This window comes from Ammodytes marinus (assembly GCF_949987685.1).
Source record: "Ammodytes marinus genome assembly, chromosome: 18".
Classification (NCBI taxonomy): Eukaryota; Metazoa; Chordata; class Actinopteri; order Uranoscopiformes; family Ammodytidae; genus Ammodytes; species Ammodytes marinus.
The window spans coordinates 13,443,163-13,467,537 of NC_137222.1; the positions used below are offsets into that span (position 1 = coordinate 13,443,163).

General features: G+C 41.0%; 2 protein-coding genes across 2 annotated transcripts; one reads left to right on the forward strand and one right to left on the reverse strand.

Annotated features, from left to right (window-relative positions):
* Positions 1–445: 445 nt before the first annotated feature.
* rbp4l (retinol binding protein 4, like) lies at positions 446–1,803 on the forward strand (the record flags this gene model as incomplete). Its single annotated transcript, XM_080047250.1, has 4 exons — positions 446–562; positions 651–787; positions 1,357–1,469; positions 1,580–1,803. 4 exons carry the CDS (start codon positions 446–448, stop codon positions 1,801–1,803), a joined length of 591 nt encoding a protein of 196 aa, XP_079903376.1.
* A 5,578-nt stretch (positions 1,804–7,381) lies between these two features.
* Positions 7,382–19,415, reverse strand: LOC307265427 (keratin, type I cytoskeletal 18; the record flags this gene model as incomplete). The annotated part of the gene is made up of 9 exons (XM_080047170.1): positions 7,382–7,497; positions 8,587–8,615; positions 9,145–9,362; positions 10,437–10,562; positions 10,901–11,065; positions 12,973–13,129; positions 18,090–18,172; positions 18,859–18,984; positions 19,152–19,415. 9 exons carry the CDS (start codon positions 19,413–19,415, stop codon positions 7,382–7,384), a joined length of 1,284 nt encoding a protein of 427 aa, XP_079903296.1.
* Between the last annotated feature and the right edge of the window lie 4,960 nt (positions 19,416–24,375).

A 24,375-nucleotide genomic window follows, 5' to 3' on the forward strand; every position in this document is an offset into this window, starting at 1 on the left:
CCATCTGACAGATAATCACAACGAAAAGTAGACTTTTAATCACTTGCTGCTTTGACCCAAAACAGGTAAGATACTTAAATTATAATTATTTAATAACCAAAAATCATGTGAGTTTTATCTTCTGTCGACTATAACTCTAGAAATTACAGACTTGACACAGGACTAGTGTAACAATCTAAAGCTGTACTCTTCGGTGTAGACATTTTCATGTTGCTACTACATGTAATTGGCTGTCACATAGTGCTCCTATTTTATTTATCTCACGTCAATTGGTCCAAAATATTGTTGATGTTTTAGTAAAACACACCTCTGAGGTTATGCTGTGCTATTTTGTGTCAAATAATGATACTTATGTATTAAAACTTAAATCCAGCAACCAAGTAGAAATAACCCAATAGCCTGTTTTATGATCCCAGTACACTGATGTGTCTTTTTTTATTACAGAATGGCGTCCTCAAAGCTGGCACTGCTGTTTGTCTTGCTTGCCTGCGTGGAGCGCTGTCTGTCTGCCTCCTGTGTCGTTGACAGCTTCAATGTCAAGGAGGACTTTGACCCAAAGAAGGTGAGTGAGTTTTTTTTAACACGCAAAAAGCATACATGTTGAAAGAAAACAGTAGGTAAAATAATTTATTTTTCATTTTTCATCACAGTATGCAGGAAAATGGTACGCACTGCAGAAGAAAGATCCAGAGGGCCTGTTTCTGCAGGACAACATCTCAGCTGAGTACGCCATCGACGATGACGGCTCCATGATCGCCTCCTCTAAAGGACGTGTCACTCTGTTTGGGTAAGTCATTGGGGCCAGAGAATGACTTTTTTTGTACATACAAGGATGTACATACACCCACCCACCTTTGTTTGTTCACAAAGACCTTCTTGACTCACTGGGGGAGATGAGTGACAGCTGAAATAATCACTTTCAAGAGTCACCAGCTCAGTAAGGTGCTTAGGTTTGAGATTTGAGATGGAAACAGGAGATCATTTCCTAGAAGCACAATGTGAACAGCATTAGTTACACACAGGGTTTCCCCTGGGATTATTCAGGATTAGAATGAAATGCAGATTGGAGAGTTGGGCTTTTACACAGGAATGTGGGCTTGCATGCACTTTTTATAAACAAACTTAAGAATTTAAGGATTGAATTGCTCATGACATGGCCTGGAATCAATCTATGTATTTAGAGAAGTCGTGTGCTGTATGCATATGCTTTAAACACTGTAAATTGTAATTAGAATGTTTGAGGTTTGCCGTTTAAAGCTCCTGTAACTGAAAAAATTGTCAAGGACGGTTGATTATTATTATTTTTTTTTTCAATCTAATGTATCTAACATGTGTATTTGTATCACCGTAATGCAGCTTCTGGGTTGTGTGTGCTGACATGGCTGCCCAGTACTCCATCCCTGACCCCACCACCCCCGGCAAGATGTTCATGAACTACCAGGGACTAGCCAGCTACCTGTCCAGTGGAGGTCAGTTCTTCAAATGACCCCACACATTTGTACCCCCTTATACATATCCTTTTTGAATCTCTTCATCCAATAACTCCTCACCTTTCATAACTCCGTTCTGTTAAAACCAGGCGACAACTACTGGGTGATCGACACAGACTACACCAACTACGCCATCACCTATGCCTGCCGCACCCTGAAGGAGGACGGCAGCTGCGAGGATGGCTACGCAATCATCTTCTCCAGGAACCCCCGTGGCCTGCCCCCAGCCATCCAGCGCATTGTACGTCAGAAACAGGAAGAGATCTGCCTGGCTGGAGAGTTCCAACCTGTGCTGCAGTCCGGAGCCTGTTAACCAAGAGGTGTGCATGCTGTGTATGTATGTGAGAGTGATGATGATTTGGAGTGAATGGACAGATGTTCAAATAGAAAAAGAATGAGAGGAGGGAAAAGATTACAAAAAGACTAAAAAAAACATGATTCCAATATTCCAAAATGTCAATCCGTTTTTTTTTTATTAATTTCTTTTTCCATCACTCTGTGTTCATCCATTGTTGCTGTTTTTTTTTCGACTGAGTGTGAAAAATAAAATAAAAAAATATTTTTCTAAACAAACATCACTGGGAAAATGTTTTTTTTCTGCAAAAAGAGTATGAAAGGTGCACCATGTAACTTTGGGTGTGTCAGAGAAGTAAACGTTTTCCAAGGTATATTCTCATTACTGAATAAACAAACTTTCCTCACAGGAAAATGTGATCCTTGGTAGTAACACTAACTTCAAACAGTGTACCAGGCTTGTACACTGTTTGAAGTTAGAAAACTTCTTGAAAAGTTACTGTTTCAATGTTGTTGTTTACAGCAGCAGGGCCCACAGTTGGGTTTACAAACATATTCTAGTCTTACGTTTGGTTCCAGGTCACCCAAAATAATTTTGTTTTGATTTATGATGATAGAATTATTCAATACTAAGAATTACATGTGGAGAAAATATGTTTTGTCAACCTACTGCATGCTCTGAAAGTGTAAACAGACCCACCTCTGTAACTCCACTTTCCAAATACGCATTTTTGGATGTATCCCTTAGTAGTCAATAAAAAAAAAGACATACAAGTCAAGCAAGAACCTGAAAAATATATTTGTCAGCAGTTTTAGCTTGAAAACATATTACACGTTGCCTGTGAGCCCAAGAAAATGCAGCCAAATCCAACACAATACCCACTAAGCAGTAATGGACTTATTGGTGGTCTGACGGTCGCTGGCCTTAGTCCTATTATACTAGACTCAGCTGTTTGGCTACTCAGTGTGCTGTAGGGGTCAAGGATCATATCAAGAGCTTTCTGAAGACACGTCTTACTTAGATTGCAAAGATGACTGCCTTTTTATTGCCGTAGGTTAGGAAAAGCAACCCTTTGGTGCACAAATGGTCCTGTCCTTTATAAACTGGTCTAAACTTATGATGCTGTCACCTTGGGGAAAGGAGGGGAGAAGAGAGAGAGAGGCAGATGACGCACTGTGTAGGTTTGTTTCTAAAGTAAGTGTATAATCATTTTGGATGTTATGCAACACGCTGTAAAGCAATGTGCTAAAGCCAATAATGGTCAAGAATTACCGTAAATCAGTATTAATCACCACAGACCAACAGACGTTTACTTGTTTTATTTTCGAGGAACACATAAGCGAAGAATTGAGTAACCTGTGGGACACAAAACCTAGATATCTTATTTCTCTTTCTTTACGTGACAGTGAAGCAACGTTTAATTTGACTTTGTTGTGATTTAAATCAACCCGTTCCGAGTTTTTGCCCTCAAATTAAATCATTTCAGGTAACTCTGCTTTTACAAAGGTTGTTTTTTTCTGTCATCATTATATTCTTATGCAGCTGAAATACAATGCAAACATCCCCTGGAAACATGTTGAATTAGTATGTCCGCCTTTGATACTTTACATTTGACACCAGGCAGGATTTAGGGCCATCCAACCCATATGGGAAACATTATAGCACAATGTGGACAGTTTGCACAATGACACCGATCATCATGACAACTGATGTGCCAAATGTATATTAACTTAATAGGTTTTGCTCAGTTTGATTTTGAGCAGCTGTAACATGGGCACGTGTGAAAGGGGCTCGTGGGTAATCTCTGTGGATGGTGAAACTGGCTCACGGGACTGTGTGTAAAGGGCACCAGGCAAAGCTTCAGTCAGACTTTCGGTAAACTAGCTAAGCTCTGACGGGGTCAGCTGTTTGACCTTACAGGAAATGAGACCATCTGTAATACGCAATACAAAAACAGCTAAAACAAAACATTGCTGTATACATTTGCTGTGATTTAACATGTGGAGCTGATGTATTATATTCTAGAGTATATGTTTTTGTCATATTCTGGGATTCAAAGCTAGACTTTCAGTAAAGGGAAGGGGATAAAATAATGAATAAAAATAAATGTAAAATATAGTCTCCCCTTTTCTACAGACCCAGATTTGTTGTTAAAACCCAGGCGGTTCTTCGCATAAATATGCTCGACACATGAGGTAGGAATACTGTATTGATCCATCTGCTTGGGTCTGATCGATGGCTCCAGCTCAAAAATATTGGCGAAAGTGAGAACATTTTAATCAGTACTCAAACTTAAAATGACTGTTGTTACATCTGGACTGTTCAAGGCAAGGCAAGGCAAGGCAAGTTTATTTAGCACAATTCAGACACAAGGCCATTCAAAGTGCTTTACAGGGGCAAGATTAAAATACACAATACACATTAGAAAAGCGAATGAATAGTATCCTCTATCTACCTAGCCATTGGTTCCTGTTTTCAATGCTGTAGTTTTAAATTTGTTTGAGAATTATATATATTTTATTTTAAATGTTACTACAGCAAAGAATACTGTATCATGTCTCTGCATCAACCAGAGACAACCAGCTTTGCAGTAAGTCTCTTTTGCAGTATAGCGAATGTGACTGTTTTATCCCTCCACCTTATAGTATTTTAGCTGGAATGTTTTCTTTCGCTGAATTAATTATTTAAATGATTTTCAAATGCTATATTAAGATATGTCCACTAGAGAGCAGTGGAACGTCATTACAAATTAAGTTGAAAAAGTTATATGAATGAAAGGCTTATGAATGTTATATTTGTATTTCAGTGCTGTTTGGGAAAGTGCACTATTAATATTTTCTATCCCTCAGGTGCAGGGAACTAAAAGATGATAGACGGGTGCTTTTGTGTTTGTGATTGTAAGATCTGGGCGGGGGATGAGATTGGATCTGCCCGAGGGGATTTTTTGTTGTACCGTTAAATGTCACGCTGTTCTTGTTCAAATAACCAATAAAAGGAACAACACAGGTAAGTAGAAAGGAGAATATATAAATATGACAGTTTGATTCAAAACTTCAACATATTGTTTTTCTTTACAGTAGGAGAGTCTTTGCAACAGCTTTTGATCAGATGCGTGAAACCAAAGATCTTGCTGCCCGAAATGTACTTTAGAATGGGATTTGATCTTCCAAAAGGTGCTTGAATGCAGGCTCTGAACTTGTAGAGTATCTTGAGCTGTGCTTGTTTTAAGAACAGCACCAGACTGCTTAATCCAATGATCTGTCTGTCTCCTGTTGCAAATGCTCTGTCAACACTCTCTCTCTCTCTTGCACTCTCTCCAATTTCATGAAAATTGGCACTTAAGAAATCCTAAACAGTTAAAGTTCATCCTCATTGGAAGATGTATTTAAAAAAAAATTGACAAGTTTTTAGACTTAACATAACGTGGTTTTTAGACCTTACTTATGTTTTCAAGTTAAAATTGAGACCTTGTTTTGACCATCAGTTCATTATGGATTCCTTAATTTCAACTTAATTTCTTGAGGGTTTCTGGAGCATGGTGAGCCGGCTTCAAAAGGTCATGTCATTATAGGGTTGATGGAAGTCACAGTGGTGCTTGTGGCATGACAAAGTGTGTGCTCAGGTGGGACGTGCTTATTAAGGGATCATCCAATATAATAGTCACATTTCTTTCCACTCGAGTGAAAAAGAAAAAAGAAATTATTTTTAGTTATGTGCCTGCACCCATGTAACAAACACACCTATACACACCCATATAAAAAACAAACATCCAAACTACAATGTCAGTCATTCTGGATCGTTTGCCTTAGATTTAAAGCAGAGACACAAATCTCAGTCGCATGTCCCAACACTTACACATACAGGATGATTTTATTTTACCACTCTGTCTCAATACAGTCATTTCTTCATCTCTTTTTAACAGGAGTTGTCTTTGATGAAATACCTGCTGAACGTTTGTGGCTCATGAAGGCATTACTTCACAACTAACCTCAATAACAACAGATGTTTCCACCCGTGTGATATCTGCGGTAAAGTTGTGTAATGACAGAGTAAGAACATGAGACAGCAGAACACTGGGTTAGCATGACTGGGACTGTCCTTGACTGGTTTAAGACATCCCTTGGTAACAGAAGCTTCGATGCACCTGTTGTGTATGTTTCCTTTAGCTATATGCGCAAATATCTCCTGGGACGTTCCCCAAGGGTCTATCCTTGGCCTATCACTGTTCTGTGTTTACTGTACATGTTACCACTGGGTCAAGTTAACCAGAACTCCAATTATTCTATAGCAATGACAAAACTGAAGTGATGACGTTCGGACCGCGAGCACAAAGAGATTTTGTAAGTCAGATTTGAGTTTCCCAGGGCTTGCATTGCATTACTGAGGACAAGTAAACCAATCTTTGATTTGGACCCAAACTTCTCTTAATACTTAAGTAATATCATCAAATCAGATTTCAATAGTATTGCCAAGATAAGATAATTTTTTTTCAATGATGCCCAAAATTTCACTCATGCTTTTGTAACAGCCCCACAAAATCCATCCACTGCCTTCAACTTTTTAAGCAAATGTATCTTGCAGTAGTTACCCCTTGTGTTGAAGTAATTTCAAAATTGTATTGCCTGTTTTTAAATCAAGGAGCAGCCTTCCCCCTTCTAACATTATACTGTAGACCTTCTGCAGATCTGCAGACCCGCTGCCAGTCCCCAGGGCAAGGCTTGAGACAGAGGATGGTAGGGCATAGGGCTCCACAATTGTACACTTGTTTATTTATTATTTGTACAATTATTTTTTTACAACTCCTTACACACCTTAATATAATTGTGTCATTAAATAATGAAAATAAAACTTAAGCTAATCTGTACCTCATTAAACATTCAAGATAAGCTTTTTTGATCCACCATTATCTATGTTGTATTATCACATTACAATATAATTAAAATAACAAAATCAACCTTTTATTTGTTCAATACTTATGTTCATGACCAATTAACTGCCAGACTAATTAAGAAATGTAAGCTCACCGACAAGCTTTTTTAAACAGCATATTCTGAGTTGCATATGAATAGACATGCCGTGGTTAACAGAAACTTTATTTAGGCAGAGTACAAACACAAAAACTGTTAAGAAAAGTAAATGACATCCTTGCCATATAAGTAAAGGTACAGTATGTATAACATTTCATTAAGAAAACTGTTCCACACTAAGAAATAAATATCTTCTTTAACTACACAGCGCTTTATCAGTCGTACCATATGAAGATGGTTAGTCAGTTGCTCTTACACAAACACACACACACACACACACACACACACACACACACACACCTCTGTTCAAAATTAGTATAAGCATGCATAGCTACAGCAGTATGGGATATATATACTGTATGTTTACCACAGTGTCTCAGATTGACTGTCTTTCCCGAAAACACAAAACACTCATCGTCGAGTAATGGCCCCCAAAATGCCCTGTTCCGAATAATGTTCCCTATAATGCCCCACCACTCGAGTGTAATATTCTGATAATAATATTTTCATGTCTCTCTCTCTCCCTTTGCCATTTTCCACACCTTTCTGTTTTTTAATATTCCCTCTCTTTATTTCTTGGTCTCCTCAATCTGCTCCACCTCGCTGGATTCGTCCACCACTTTGCCGTTGATCATGGTCTGAGTCACCACCTTCACGATCTTTCTGGTGCGAACGTCAGGCTCCTCTGCAGCAGAAGAGATGAGATGTGACGAGGTGAGATTAATGGGATGAGGAGGTAAGAGATGGACAGGGTGAGAAGAATAGGAATGAGTTGAATTCAGATTAGATAAAAAAATAAAAACGTAAAACGAAGTAAAGCAATATGAGATTAGAAGTAAATAGATTGGTTTGTATAGGATCATGGGAGATTTACGCGGGTGATAAAGTAAGCTGCGATGAAAAGTGGTGGAACAAGATGGCATGAGGGAAATGAGTAGAGTTTTGATGGTATGAGATTAAATGAAAAGAAAAGAAGAATATATACAGGTATATAAAACATGATTAGAGATGATGGTGAGATGGAGGCGATGATATAAGAGGAGAGGAGCAGAAGGAAATAAGGTTAGTCATTTCAAATCTCAATGACTTTGAAATGACAGAAATCTGTAATTTGTGTTGAATCGTGTGCATTGAACATATGATAATTGGCTTGCATGGCCTGCTGACTAAGTAACTGATGCTTATTTATCCTAGTTGGATGTGTCGCACCCAGGCTCCTATGAGTTTGAACTGTACCTCATAGGATGACTTTTTCACACTAAAAACAGTTCATTTGTGCAAACAGCTTTAACTATCCTACTTTCTTGTCTCTTGAGGGTCTTTGAGTCTGTGTTGTCTTTAGTCTTGTGAGATGTTGTGAGATCTTCAAACCACCTTGTAGTTTGTCAATCCAGCAGCGTGAGTCAGTAGCATTAAGGGACGGTTACAACATTGGCATATACTGTTAATGTTTTCACAGCATCATTTGTTGCTATAGGAGCAGAGCTGTTGGGCGGTGTTTTCATTGCTACGAGGTTCATTAAGCAATCATTAGTCCTGGGACTGTTGTCAGTCAGGGGTCATTACAAAGCTTAGTCAATTTCACCTCTGAAATCCATTTAAGGTTTGACGATTATGCGACTGATGTTGAATGAACATTAGTGAACAGTTTGCTTAACTTATCTCCTTCATTGTTACAGCCTTAGTCATCTTGCGATAAGATCCATTCAAAACCAATGAATGAACAGTGATTCACTCTATCAGGTGGAAATCAAAAGCCAAGTAGCCTACTCACTCTTTGGTGGTGGAGGAACTTCCTTGATTCTAAGGGGGAAGAAAGGAAACATGTCTGAATTTATTTTTGCAACGTGAACACATTTAAAAGCATTTTTGGATACATAGGCGTATTCTCTGCCAAGAGTCACATGAGAAGTTCGATACCATTCTCTTGTTTGTTCAGTCAAAATGAGGCTGGAGGTTATCTTTGTTAGGCATTACATGGGACGACAACTTGATCTCCATACCAGTGACGCTAAAGCTTTTCTAATTACCATGTTCTATCTCATTACTAGTATCTGTACAAATACAGATATGGATAGACCCAAGCCAGATGTTTCTTCTTTATCTTTATGCTTGACTAATCTAACATGATTTCTTGTCCTATCAGACATGTTTTTAGCATTGTTGCTGCGTTCCCAGATCTCGGGTTATTGAGGACTAAGTTATTATTACCAACAGGTGTTTATAATCACAAAGTAGGAAAATAATACTCATATTGTATTAAACCAGAATTGGTAAATAGTAACTCCATATATAGCTCTTTTCCTGACTTGTATAGAAAAAAACTATTTACGTTTCCTCTCCCTCCAGCAGGCGCCTGTAGGTGGCGATCTCCATTTCCAGGGTCTGCTTGATGCGGAGGAGCTGCTCATAGTCGGTCTTAGTGCGCTGCATATCCAGCCTGAGCTGAGAGAGGTCGTCCTCCAGCTGGCTCAGGGTGGACTGCAGCCTCTCCATCTCAGTGGAGTACTTGTGACCCGTCTCACCCAGGTTACCCTCCAGTGCCGCTATCTAAAGAGAAAGAAAGGGGAAATAATAAGAGATCTGAACAGAGTTATCCACATACCTGGGTCTTATTTTACCAAGGTGTGCTTTCAACGTTGCCAATAAGCATGGGAGATGATCATGAGGAGATATTCACTGATTTTGACAAAAAGTGACTTTGACAACAAGCATTCTCCAGAATCGCCGACTCCCCCTTTAATGGAACGGTGACATAGGACACTTGAACAACCGATGTCCTATTCACGAAATATCCCTGTCTGTCCTGACTGCATTGTAACCAGTGTGCAGTAATGTGATGCTTCATGTTTGCTGGTAGTAAAAGTTCTAGCTTGCCCGCCGCCTCACGTTTCATCAGAAAGTGCTAATATGTTGAAATCAAACCTTAATGTGCCCTGATCCTGAAATTACTTCCCAAACTACAATCAACAAATACCTGGGAATTGACAAGGCTCTGGCACCCAAAACAATATTTGCTGCTCAGACACGATTACCCCCATACAATATGGCCACTGAATCAGGTATCTCAATGCATGACTTAGCAGCGTGGGAAAACATGTTTACTGTCAAGACAGGATTTTTCCCAGGCGCTGATATGATACAGTCACATGGACATTTGCAGGAGATAAAAAAAAAACAGGTCCAACTTAGACTGTATCTGAACTTCTGGAAGGATTTTTCTCTGTTGTCATTCGAACAAATCCTTCATAAAACCTAGCTCTGTTTAACACAATATAACTCATCATGGCTTTGTGAAAAGGTAATACTCATAACCATCCTTTATCCCATGATTGTGGCGTTTACACAGCCTTGTGCACATTAGATTTTGTTTGCACAGATCAAAAAAATGCACGGTTACATTTGATCCGTGTCAAGCTTTTTCAGCCGTTAAGTAAATCAAATACCTGTGAAGCATATTCTCTTGTATTCTATTCTTTAATCTCTTTTAACGCTTTTGGAGCCAAATAGGGTATCAAATCTCACACACTTCTTTCACCAAAAGATTAGATCATCCTTCTCTCTCTGTCTGGATACTTGGCTCCACTTGTCAACACAGAGCTCAGGTGTGTAGCAGCTCCTCACCTGCTTGTGCAGACTCTCCAGCTCCACCTCCAGGGTCTGCAGGAAGCGCTGCCTCTCCATCAGCTCACTCTGAGCTCCTCTCAGAGCCTCGTTGCTCTCCTTCACCTCGTTCTGCACAATTTCCAGCTGGACAGGACGCATGCAAAATCTCAGTATGTGATTGCATATCTTATAGGCCTTTCGACATAAACTTTGATACAGCAAGCTTGGAATGTTGGGTGTTGATGATATCACAAATGAATGTAAATAATTGAACAAAATATTTCAACCCAATGATTAGCTGATTAATTGAATATTCGATCGACAGAAAATACATTTTTAGAAATTGCTTATTTTTTATATATTTTGAGTGTGTGATCTAAATATCATCCACTGTACAATTGAACAATTACATTTTAAAAATCGCTGATGAGAATAACAATGACACAGTTCATTAGAAAGACATGACATGATTCTCTGCACACCTTCTTGTAGTACCACTGCTCTGCGTGTTCCTTGTTTTTCTTGACAATCCCCTCATACTGGGAACGCAGGTCAGACAGAATGGTGCCCAGCTCCGGCCCGCTGGCAGAGTCCACTTCCACATTCACCTCATCATTAGCAATACGACCCTTCATCTGCTCCAGTTCCTGCGGGGGGAGAAGTGCCAAGTACTCATATCAAAATGTAGTGTGGATGTGTGTATTTTCTAACAAAAAAAAACATTATGGTTGCATTGTGTAGCCTGCAAATATGATTGAGTTAAAGTTGTATTATACAGTATGTGTGAATATGCTTTTGTGCATGTGTGCGCTGTATTCGTGGATGTGCTTTCCATCTACGTGAAAAGGAAACATATTGAATCGAGATTAGTTTTGTGAATCCTACACCACATTCATAATGTAGAGTTTCTTAATCAATAATTGACGGGGGCAGATCTCACCTTACCCCCATTTTTTTACTTTTCAACAAACACACACACACACACACACACACACACAGACACACACACACACACACACACACACACACACACACACACACACACGTTCTCACTGGGTCTCTTTCACTCTCTCTTGGCTATGACTTTGCATTTTATCATGTGCGGTTGGTTTTAATGTTGTGATCAGGCTTGAATGACCTTGATATAGACCTAATCATCAATTCACAATTTTCCATCCTTACTTGACAATAAAATAACAACGTATGATGAGTAAATGTATCCTTCACTTTCAAGAAATAGGGTTAGAGGAGTCCACTGCAGCTGTCCCCCAAGGTACAAACGACACCCCCTAGGGCAAATTATTGGACTTCAAAGTAACTTCAAAGTGTACCTTTTTGACGGCCAAAAAGGTACATATTTGTTCCCAAGCAGTAAATTGTACACATGTACTATTTCTTCTTAATGGTCAGGTACAACAAGAGGGGAAAATGTTTGTTAGACCAAATACAAAACTAGATGGGTAAAATATAAATGTTATTATTCGATTTGAAGGTTTTACTGTTTATTTATTTATTTATTTAATGTAGATTACATGTGTGGATATGGGGTTCCAAAAAAAGGCTCCAAAAAAGTACCCAAGGGTTCACAGCTGTACCTTACAGGGTACTGCCCCAGTGGCAAGCCAGTAATGTGCTTTATTTTCTAAGAGTGTTGCTTGGGAAGGGGAAGGCATGAGAGAAAACAGTGTGATCTAGTTTCCCAGCAAATCCCCAGAGATGCTCATTTTCTGTTTTAGTGGGCGAAAAGTGTATATTTTACACACAAAGGATTTTGTAGATACGAGAGAGCACAATATAAGTCCACAGTGACTCAGTTTAACAGATCTAACTAGCATGGCACCACTTTCTCCACATCGGACAGGAACAAAACAATAACACATATAGAAAATAAAAGTAAGACAGGAAAGCAAATGTAGTGAGCAAGTTGTATTATAGTGTCATTTGTTAAAATGAACTCCAATTGTGGTTTTGAGTGTATACCCCTTGTCTTGTAACCTTAACTGACCAGCACCAAATCTAACTTATTCCACCACACCATTGTAGCGTTCTGTAAATGAATGAAAGTCTGTATGGGGGTATTTACATCTTTTTTCGGTACGTAGCAGATCAGGCCTTCTCCTGGGGAGAGTTAGGGTACGTTTATCTAAGTTTATCATCCCCTCAGAGGACATGGGATCAGCTGACTGAAGAGCAGGGTTGGGAAACCAGATCCACTTGGTCCTTTTGTTTGGAGTAACCAGATGACCACCTCTCTCCCCCTTATCCCCCCACCTTACACCATTTTGTTACCTGTCGTCTTAGGCTCTAAAAAAAAAAGTCCTATTGAGTCCAGCGAATTAGGTCAGTCCGATATCAAACAACTTGCCTTTGTGAGCGCATGGTTGGAGAATTAAAGTGACGGCCAAAATGAAAACGAGATGAAGCAAATGTCCGTAATGGAGAAGGCAAAGTAAAGGTAAAAAGCAGGGTGTTAAAATACATTAATACAATACTAATGTGGACAAAGAAGAAGAAAAAAGAAAGAGGGAAAAAATCAGCTGACTGACAGACCAACCTCCTCATGGTTTTTCTTGAGGAAGTAAAGCTCTTCTTTCAGGCTGTCCAGATCTCCCCTCAGAGAGGCGATGATCTGCTCATGATCGGACTTGGCCTTTTTCAGAGCAACGCAGTCTCGCTCCACAGACTGACTCATCACCAGCTCAGTCTCCCACCTGGTTATGTCCAGGTGAATAGTAGAAAAAACAGAAAACAAACCTCAATATTATTCTTTTTAATTGGAACAGCCATAGAGAAACATTTTCCCTTAACAAAATATCAAAAATCAATATGCACTCAGGAAAACCTTACAGGAAAAAGTAGGAAAGTACTGATTGCAGCAGTACAAAGTCTAAAATCCAAGTAATATGATGTTTTTCCTTTGACAAAAATAAATGTCATCGAATATCTCATCAGTAAGGACTTTGAGTTAATCCAATTGTAAGAGCCAGTTTTTGGGTATCTATATGTTGTCATGTCATGTGTTGTCCACCTGGTGTCACTGCCCTATTGCCTGGGGCACAGGTATAAAAGGTGTGTCACTTGATTGTTTGTTGTTTGTTTGACCCCGGAAGGGCTCACGGTTTTTGACCGCTAGAAGCTGACAGTTGTTATCACTGAGGAACTAACAAACGTATTCCGTCATAGACATTATAAATGTCTATGTATTCCGTAATCACATGTACCGTAATTGGTGTCAAAATAAACGGTCTGCACCGGAGATGATCGCTTGGTTCAGTCATTGTTTAACAACCACAACTAGGCTACAAACATTGAGACACACAGCGCGTCAACCAGTCACCCGGGAGTCAAACCCCACGGAGCACACTACACACATATTGGATGTGGCTCCTATATTTGTCAAAAACCAGCCGTTTATTCAAAACTAGCCGTTGGATCTGCAGAAAACCCTCGGCAAGTAAGTGAACTAATACAGAGGCGGCACAAGGACTTGGAAAGCTACCGGTAGCTTTGCGCAGCAGCGGCTATTGTACCTTTTTGGAGGACGTTTTCGGGCTGCGGATGGACCGGGAAGCTGTTGGGATTTCGGTGGAGGGCGTCTGGAGGCTGCGGGATTTCGAGGAGAATCGCCGGCGGGAGCTGTCAGGGCTGCAGCTACATCATCGGGTCTAACCAGGGGCTACGGTGTTAACGCTGGAGGCTACGGCTGTGGAGTACATCGTACGCAAGCTACTGGACGGCGCACACCGCAACATTAAAGGGCAGGTACGTGTAGCGCTACACTGGCCATTTAAAATGTGTGCACACATGCCCGGGCTCTAAATCCAATGCATTGGTGACAACTGACGTGACGGTAGACTTTGCATTGACTTGACTTTTGTGTCGCGAACTATTGAACTGATTTGTGACTGTTGGTCAGCATGGAGGGAAACGCAGCATCGGACATTGTAAACGGGACTGGCAAAATGCCAACTGCTAAAAAGGCAAGTAGCACTACTGGTGGTGCTGAGGCACTGCCACCAAAGAGGGTGGTTAAACTTACAGCAAAGGCGCTTGTTGGTAAATTAGACAGTTTACAAAAGGAAAGAGTAAACAAACTAAATCAAGCAGGTGTGATAAGAAAAACATTGCAAGGTTTAATGTTGAATAATGAAGAAACTGAGGTAAAAAATGCTCTTGACAAACTGATAAAGGTGTGTAATGAGGCTAAATTCAGCCATGATTCTTTGTTAAACCTTTTGCCAGCTGAAGAAAAAGCAAAGCATGAAACCTGGTTTGAAGCAAAAATGCTGTCAAATAATTCATCTATTGCTGAGGCTAAACAGTGGGGTTTATGTAATGGTCATTTCGGTGTATATTCTGGTCATGTGGAGGATGATGTCTGTCCTGATGACAGTATTTCAAATGTGGGTAGCAAACAGTCCAGTCAAAGGAGCCACCGCAGTGGTACGTCAAGCACCGCATCCACTGGCCGTATGATAGCCGAGGCCGAGACAGCTGCACTTCTTGCTCGCCAAGCTGTCCTCAAAGAAAAACATGCTTTGGAGGAACAGCAACAACAGCTCAAAAGCAAGATGGAGGAACAGCAACAACAGCTCAAAAGCAAGATGGAGGAGCAGCAACAACAGCTCAAAAGCAAGATGGAGGAGCTTGACTTGGAATCCGACCTTGCTGCATCTAATGCAAAGTTGGCAGTACTGCAGGCATGGGAAACAAAAGGTTCTTCTTCCAAAGGCTCAGATGGAATGAATTCATATTTTGTAAAGGGAAAAGGGAAAGAGGACTCTGTCATTGTCCTAAATCCCATGGCGAAGGAGTATACGCCTACATGCAGGCCTGTGCAACAAATTCACTGGGCACAATCCTCATTACCACCTGACAAACAAACATCAATGGACGTGCGGCCAAAGCAACCTGTCGTGCGGCCAAAGCAACCTGTCGTGCGGCCAAAACAACCTGTGCAATTGTTAGGAAACATCATGGCAACATCACAGTATGCACAGCGCCAGCCTACAGTTGCTCAGTCAGATAACAAACCAAAACAATATGGTAGTCATCCAAATCCGTCCGACGACATAATTCAGATCATGCACAAGCAAAATGAAATAACTGCTGCTCTGGTGCAACAACAGCACTACTTGTCTCTACCACCGAGAGATATTCCCACCTTTGAAGGACACCCTCTCACATACAGGTCATTCATAAAGGCATTCGAGCAAGGAGTTGAAGGAAAGGCAAGCAAAGCCGATTGCCTATACTACCTGGAGCAATATACCAGAGGACAGCCGCGAGAGTTGGTGCGTAGCTGCCAGCATATGGATCCTGAGAGTGGCTATGGAGTGGCAAAGGGTCTCCTACAAGAACACTTTGGCAACCACTATACAATTGCAACAGCTTATATGGAGAAAGCTTTGGCCTGGGAGTCAATTAGAGCTGAAGATGTGGACGCGCTCCAAGCCTATGCATTGTTTTTGCGTGGTTGCTGCAACGCTATGGAGGAGCTCCAGTACTTACAGGAACTTGACATGCCAGTTAACATGAGGGCCATTATTTCCAAGCTACCGTTTAGGACGAGAGACCAGTGGAGAGCCAGAGCTCATGACATTATGGAAAGAACAAACGACAGAGCACACATCAAGGACCTAGTGTCGTTTGTTGAACGCCATGTCAGAATTCTGTCAGACCCATTGTTTGGCAACATACAGGACCCCGGTTTTGGAGCTGCAGGGCCAAGGACTTTAACCCGGTTTACCGCACAGCCCAGGAACAGAGCTAAGGAAAGTATTGTTGCCTCCACCATAGCTTCTACAAACTTCACTGAAAGAATCGAAGAACAAACAGAAATGGAGAAAGCTGGATGCCTCTACTGTGCTCGTGGGCATTCATTGGACGAGTGTAAGGAGCTCACTGGAAAAGGACACAAAGAAAAAATTATTTTTTTGCGTGAAAAGCGAGTTTGTTTTGCATGTTTATGCGTGGGTCACATGAGCCGTGACTGTGAGAGGCGCATAAAATGTAACATCTGTGGTCAAACTCACCCTACCTTGCTTCATATAGAAAGGCAACCAACTCAGGACCAGCAAGAGGAACCTGCCAATGAACAGCCTGCTGTAGTCACAACATGTGGACTTACAGGGGCCGGTAAGGTCCAGTCTGCTCTGTCTATTCTTCCTGTAAAGGTGAAGGCTTCTAATGGAAATCATATAATTACAACATATGCGTTCCTTGATCCTGGCAGCTCAGGCACATTCTGCTCTGAACACCTAGCGAAGAAGCTGAATGCTGCAGGTAAAAGAACCAGCTTTCTACTAAGAACAATGGGTCAAGAAAGAGTTGAAACTGCTTACTCTGTGGCTGGTCTAGAGATTGCTGCTCTCGACAGCAGTGATTTCTTTGCGCTGCCAGACGTTCTCATACAGGAGAAGATGCCAGTGACTGCTGACGACAGAGTGACACAGGAAGATCTGTCTAAGTGGCCATACTTAGCAGAGGTTAACATCCAAAGTATTGAGGCAAACGTCGACCTATTGATTGGAACCAATGCTCCCAGGTTACTGGAACCAAGGGAGGTCGTCAGCAGCTGTGGGAATGGCCCGTATGCTATCAGGACGGTGATGGGATGGTCAGTGAGTGGTCCACTGAATGGAAACAGTGGCACCATGGAGGCAGAGTTCTCCTCTGCTCTGGTGAATAGGATCGAAGCGAATAAACTGGAGGAAACGCTTCAGTCTGACCATGCAAATGGAGACGGAACCATCCAACTGCTCCAAGGTGAAGAATATTCTACCACCAAAGATCACAAACTCCAGCTGTACCAAAAGGCTTGTGAAGACCTTGAAGCTAGAGAGAGAATGCGATGGAGAACAGGTATTCTCAATGGGGAAAGGCTTAGCTCACATCACTTTGCTGGAGGAAGCTCCCACTCATGAAACCATAGTTCAGCGGGAACACTATCACAAAGAGACAGAAACTGTCTATTAAAGGTAGCCAAAGAGGTATGTTAATGCATAATGCATAATGGCTCTTTGTTTATTTAGTTGAATTGTTAGTTCCATCCGTCACTAGCAATTAGGGGCCGGAATGTAAGAGCCAGTTTTTGGGTATCTATATGTTGTCATGTCATGTGTTGTCCACCTGGTGTCACTGCCCTATTGCCTGGGGCACAGGTATAAAAGGTGTGTCACTTGATTGTTTGTTGTTTGTTTGACCCCGGAAGGGCTCACGGTTTTTGACCGCTAGAAGCTGACAGTTGTTATCACTGAGGAACTAACAAACGTATTCCGTCATAGACATTATAAATGTCTATGTATTCCGTAATCACATGTACCGTAATTGGTGTCAAAATAAACGGTCTGCACCGGAGATGATCGCTTGGTTCAGTCATTGTTTAACAACCACAACTAGGCTACAAACATTGAGACACACAGCGCGTCAACCAGTCACCCGGGAGTCAAACCCCACGGAGCACACTACACACATATTGGATGTGGCTCCTATACCAATAATACAACTATTAACAAATATCAATGCTGCCATAGTGTACAATCATATAATTATAACAAATGCGCAAAATGTCTGCTTTTGCATGAAGCAGATGTAGCATAACCTTAAGCAGAGAAAAAAAACTCAAAAACAGCTAAAACTAGTTTCACCATGTTATCACAAATCACTCACTTGATTCTGAAGTCATCAGCAGCCAGTTTAGCATTATCGATCTCCAGCATGAGGCGAGCATTTTCCAAGGTCCTCTTTCTCACCTGACAAAAATTAACGTGGGATAAACAACATCACTATGGTCATGAATGTCCTTCAGTGAAGTCAGTCTTCACACCAAAGTAAAGAGCATTTGTACTTTCTTAGAGACCTACTAATGTTACTAACAGCAAATTCCAACTTCATTAAATAGTAACTTTGTCTGTTAAGTCAAAAAAGAATGAATACTCATTAACTTCCCTCAGGCTTCGTAGGGTACAAATTAACACAAAGATCATGTGTGGAACAAATTCTGCCTCTGACGAATCTATTTGCATTAAAGTTTTATCTATGTAAAATAACCAAACAAAACTTTTCTTTATTGACACATACAAAACTCCAAAACTTGCTATCTGGCCATTTAAAGGGGACCTATTATGCTTTTCCGTCTTCTCTGACCTATAAATGTTGTTACAATGTTGGATAATCATGTTAAACAATGTCAAAGCATCAAGTAATGAGCAAAGGCAGAAAAACAAAAGAAGAGAGCAACAGTTTCCCGGAATATCTACAGAGTTTACCGTGCGGTCAATCGTGTCTAGCTGCTATATAGCCAATGTAGCTGTAGGAGTCCAACAATGAAAACAAAGATCCGAAAATGATTACAATATGTCCTCTTTAAGCAGACCTATCTATATACTGCACGTCAATGCATGTCTGGTATTGTTGCATCATCCATTCATGTCTATACCTCTTGCTCGACAGCATGTGCTTGGGCCATCATGGAATCAAGGTCATGACCTTTGGGAATGCGGTCGAGCATCAGCTGCTTGATTCTGGTCTCCAGGTCTGCGTTGGAGCGCTCCAGTGATCGCACCTGGAGGAAGACAAGGAAGAGAAGGAGATCAAAGCATTTTAGCTCACTATACTAATGGTATCATTTCCTTGTCTGCATGTTGCCAAACGCGGATACACCCATCAGCCATTTGGCGGCCGGCCAATAGTTCAACAGTGGGGCACTGTTAGTGTTTCATGCATTCAGACCTTGTCCAGGTAGTTGGCCAGACGGCTGTTGAGACTCTGCATGGCTTCCTTATCGTTGGTGCTGTTGCCGTGCACCCCGTTAAGCTGCAGGCCGATTGGCCCGTTCAGATCCTGGCCGATAGAGGACGAGCGGCTCAGCGGGCTGGATGCGGCGAAAGAGACTGAGGCCCGGGAGCGAGCGCGGCCGGTGTCCATCAGAGAGCGGCTGGAGAAGGAGGGCTGGCGGCTCATGGAGAAGCTCCTCATAGACATGCTGGAGGCCATGGTGGACGGCTGTAAGGGCACAGGGCACACAGAGCAATGTATGATAATAATGGATAGGATTTATATAGCGCTTTATTCCCTAAGGACTCAAAGCACTTACAGGGTTCCAGGTATTCACACACAGTCATACCGGTGGTGGTAAACTACGATAGTAGCCACAACTGCCCTGGGGTAGACTGACGGAAGCATGGCTGCCATTACGCGCCAACAGCCCTCAAACATACAGCAGTCATACATATTCACACGAGGCAAGGTGGGTGAAGTGTCTTGCCCAAGGACACAACAACCATGACACAGGTGGCCGGGCGGGGATCGAACCGTCAACCCTTGGATCATTGGCCAACCCGCTCTACCAACTGAGCCACGGTCGCCCACAAATAGGAATAGGAATGACATGTGAGGCAAGACATGAAGAAAAAATCATTGGTCATTGGTCACACATGTAACACATCCAATACAGCTCTCAAGGGCTAATTCATCCGAAGAGAGAGTGGATTGATGTTCAATTCAAAGGTGTCATGAGGAAAATTCTGAACTTGAAATGCCAGACAGTGTAATTTAAAGCAAGTGTTGCATGAGTTTTGGCTGTAGAAAAGCTCTTTGGCGGCCCTTAAGCAAATGTGTTTTATCCTAGCATTAGGCCAGACTCTTTACAAGTAGGGCCTCATGTTCAAGAAGACCACTGAACGCCCACTGAAAATGATGAAAGCAGAGTGCATATACAGCCATCTAGTTGCTTTTTAAACTAACCGTCTGCATGGAAGAGATGACTGAATTTGTGGTCAGAGCCACTTCAGCCCGTCCATCTCTGCTCTGCTTCAATACAAAGCCAACTCAAGTCAGTGTAAAATCAAAATGTAAATTAGTGCGTCTCAACTGCCGGGGGTCGAAGAGGATCCTCTCAACAGGACTGAGAACAGCTCTCATGTAGCCTGTTACTATGATAATAAGATGCAATCTTACATTTAAAAAAGGCCAATACAGGATTCATAAAAAACAGAAAACAAAAGTGGCTGCCAAAAAATTGAATGAGACTACTCAAGATCTTATTATATACATAAATACTGTTTATATACAGTTCATTAGCAATTAAAAATGTTCTCCTTTCTCTCTTAATACTCCCATTATTATTCACTACTTTTATAACCACATTTGAAATTAACAGTGTATCTTTGTCTGTGTGTGTGTGTGTGTGTGTGTGTGTGTGTGTGTGTGTGTGTGTGTGTGTGTGTGTGTGTGTGTGTGCGTGCGTGCGTGCGTGCGTGCGTGCGTGCGTGCGTGCGTGCGTGCGTGCGTGGGTGTGTGTAAAGAGAGAACTTAGCGCATGCCTGCTTTTGTGTGTTAGCGGTCAAGAGAAGCTCTCAGTCTCCCTGTCACTTGATCCTTGCAAACAGCATTCCCACCGCACTACAAAGGGCCCAGCAGGAGACAGACGCTCCTTGTTCAGATTAAAGATAGAGCTTGGGAAAAAGGAATCGGATAAATGATTCCGACTGAATTCCAGTGACACAGGGAGACACTTTGTTTCGTCAGGAAGTGGACTTTCATCGTCCTGCCATTTAGCTGACAAATAGTTTTGATGACAACTTTGAATGAGAGCGGACACCAAAGTAAGCCTCATTTGCTCGAATAAACTTTCGCTTCAAATTAGACATTTTTATTTAGATCAGTGCTTCATTTTTTCATAATCTCAACACTCAAATTTGATTGAAACAGGTTATAAGAAATGTTGAAATTTCTTAAAATCATCAATTTTGCTCAATCTAATTGCTGGAAAATAATAATTTCATTTAAAAAGAAAGTCTTACTCACCAGGGTTTTTTCTTCAGATAGAGGGTCAGTGGGAATACTGCAGGCTCTGTGCTGCCGATGCGACAGGTGTGTTTATATACAGGTGTGCAAGAAGTGGGAGGGCTTGGCCTTGAACAGGAGGTGTGTTCACTGCACCTTCAGGGCTTGAGAAAGGTACTGTAGGTGTCGAGTTTTGTATTGGAACTGTAACAAACCATTTCACCACTACTCAAAGATTTGTATCCGTTTGTCTTGAACTTGTACTGAAAATAAGTCTTTCTTTCTCTTTGCCACTCCAGATATGTTTGAAGACATTTACTACTTTTGGACAGATGACAGCTTCTTCCACATGAATCAATCTGTATAGTGAAGCTCTAACACGCTGTTGAAGTTGGAATTAGCAAAACCTTCTTTTGAGTGCAGAGACTTAAACATTGGGGGCAGAGCAACAAACTGTGAACAGATCTATGAAATATATGAATCATAGAGTTGAAATGGTGAACATAATATCAAACAACTTTTGCACATCCAGCGGCAATGGACACTGTGCAACATCATAATGTATTTGATGTTGTGTTTATGGTACACCTGTTGAAGGTAAGTTGTTCAATATTAACAATCATTTTAGTTTGTTTCTTACTGCTGAGCTGCTTAATGCTCCACTATGTCTCCTGTTGTGTCAAGTTTCAAGGTTTTTCACAGAAAGCTTGCTCGGGGTTAATGAGAGCAGTGAGCGTGAACCATTCCATTGACGCTATAACAATATACATTAGTGCAGCTTTACATACTAAAACAACTCAATACTTACTTACATATTGTTATTGTATCAACAACAGATATTATATTCTTCAGTGGTGCTGAACGTACTCAGCTTCCATGCTGCAGTTTTACTGATCACAATAAAAGGATGGCCTCTCATGTATCTTGTGCTATTAAATATCTCATTATCATTATTACCATCTCTTCACTGTTTGTAACTCGGGTGATTGGAGCCCTGTCTGCAGTTCTGTAGAGCCCTCAGCAGCCCTGTGTCTGTTACTTGAGCCTCCTCCTACCTTTCGCTGATAAAATATTCAGCAAGTCACTCTGCCGGCCAAAGCACTTTAAAACAGACAACAAATGGCGTGGGGTAAAGAGGCTTGATTCAAACAGGCCAGGGTTCACTACAGCACCTACTGTATTTATCTCGATATGATTCATATAAAATGTTAAATTGTACTCCCTGAAATACAAAAAAAATGATCTCAGTTTTAATAAAGTTGTGACTCTTAATGGTTTTGCTGGTATTTGAGCCAATGATCACAGTGAAGTTGACAGTGACCAAATGTACATGTGTGTTTGTCGGTCTCTGTGTGTAAATGATCACATAAAGGTCAGTAACGAACAAACGTTGCTGTGGTCAATATTGACTTTCCTTCACTGATGACACATACACTCAGCACATGTGGAGTAGCACACTGATACAGTAGTAGACCTTCTATATGCCGTGTAACAATAGCTCTTTTGAACTTTGTCCATGCAAAGTTTAACAAAGAAACATGGAAGAAGGTGTGATATCAAGAAAAAGCGTGGGAGGGGAAGCATGTTTTTTTGCTGCAAATTATGAATATTAAAATTCAAGCTAGATGAAAATATCCCTTGTCTTTCAGCATTGCACCTGTCTGTATTTGTGTTTAGTTCCTGCAAGTTGTGTTTGAGCAAGAAGTGACTTGCAATGTTACTATTGTATGAGTGTACTGTTCTTGTTTAGTCCAAACCCACTGTGAAACTGGTCATTGAAACTCTCTGCAACGGAACTGTGTCCTTTAATTTTACAAGCGGCAAAATTCTTTTAAAAAACAACAAAGATATAGGATACAAGAGCTGTGTATCAAACATAAGATGTCAAGCATAACAGATATAAATAAAAAAAATATTCCGATGCTTACCATTGACAATATGTTTTGAAGATTTAAATGTCATGATATGTAGGAAGATAATGATTTTATGTAGTTGTAACATTGTCCTAACCACTTATGGAAAGCAATGTTAAAGTGAGTGACATGATGGAGGACTGGAAGTGACAGAGAATGAAAAAAAAAAAAAAAACACTGGTATCTTGTATCTTCAAAAATGTGTCCAGTTTCTTTAGTGCATATTCCCATCAGACCACGCATTGTTTGCCAGTCAGTGAGCTTCAGCGTTACAGTTACAGTGATCTACCTCCGCTATGTGGTGAATGCTGCTAAATACAAGTGAAGTTCACAGCAAAGCAGCTACCTGTGCTTTCCAAAAGAGGGCAGCAACAAGCTAAACCACTATGCTATGTACTTGTTCAGTCCAATGTCATTTTTTGGGTTTGAGTAAAACATGTAATAATAATGAATCTATAATGTTAACCCCTTATATATAGTAATCTGTTTAAATTTCCACTTAAAGTAGCCTAAAGGATGGAATATGGAGTTGTCTTAATCCACATAGTTTTAGAGTATAATATATGCAGTATGTTGTGTATCTCCTTGTTTCAGCTATCCATTGAAGCTAAATTAGTGTCGAATATTCAAACCCAAGACTCACACACATATTCACATTGCTGACATATTTTTAAGATAATTTTTTGGACATTTTTGCTTTTTTTAGGCAGATTTGGAGAGGCAAGTTGAAATGGGGCAGAGAGGGGAATGACATGCATGGAATGACCCAGGTCAGATTCCAACCCAGGTCTGCTGCAACGAAGACTGACCACTACACAACGAGTGCCTCCATATTGCAGACATATTGGTATCATTGAAAAGTTTGGGATCTCCACGTGACTTTGAATTGATGTTCTGCAGATTTGAACAGTGTATTGCTGCACAGAGCGAGTTTGTAAGAACTTATTACCCACAGAATGACGAATGCTCCTTTAAGGTGCAAAAAAGAGAGAGACTTATACTGAAAAGCAAGCAAGGCAAAAATACCACCAAATATGAGACACACATCCCTACCTGAAATCAATCATGGTCAACTGAACGTTAATCGACCTTTGCTTTAACTTTCACTCTCTCACTCTCTTTCACTCTCTCTTTCAGGCATTGTGTGGATCAGAGTTTGGTTGTTGAAAAAATAAACAGGTGATTAGACTGGCAGGATGTCAGGATACTACTCATGACCCCACTTGACCCCTCATGACCCCTGTCACAAGTGATCA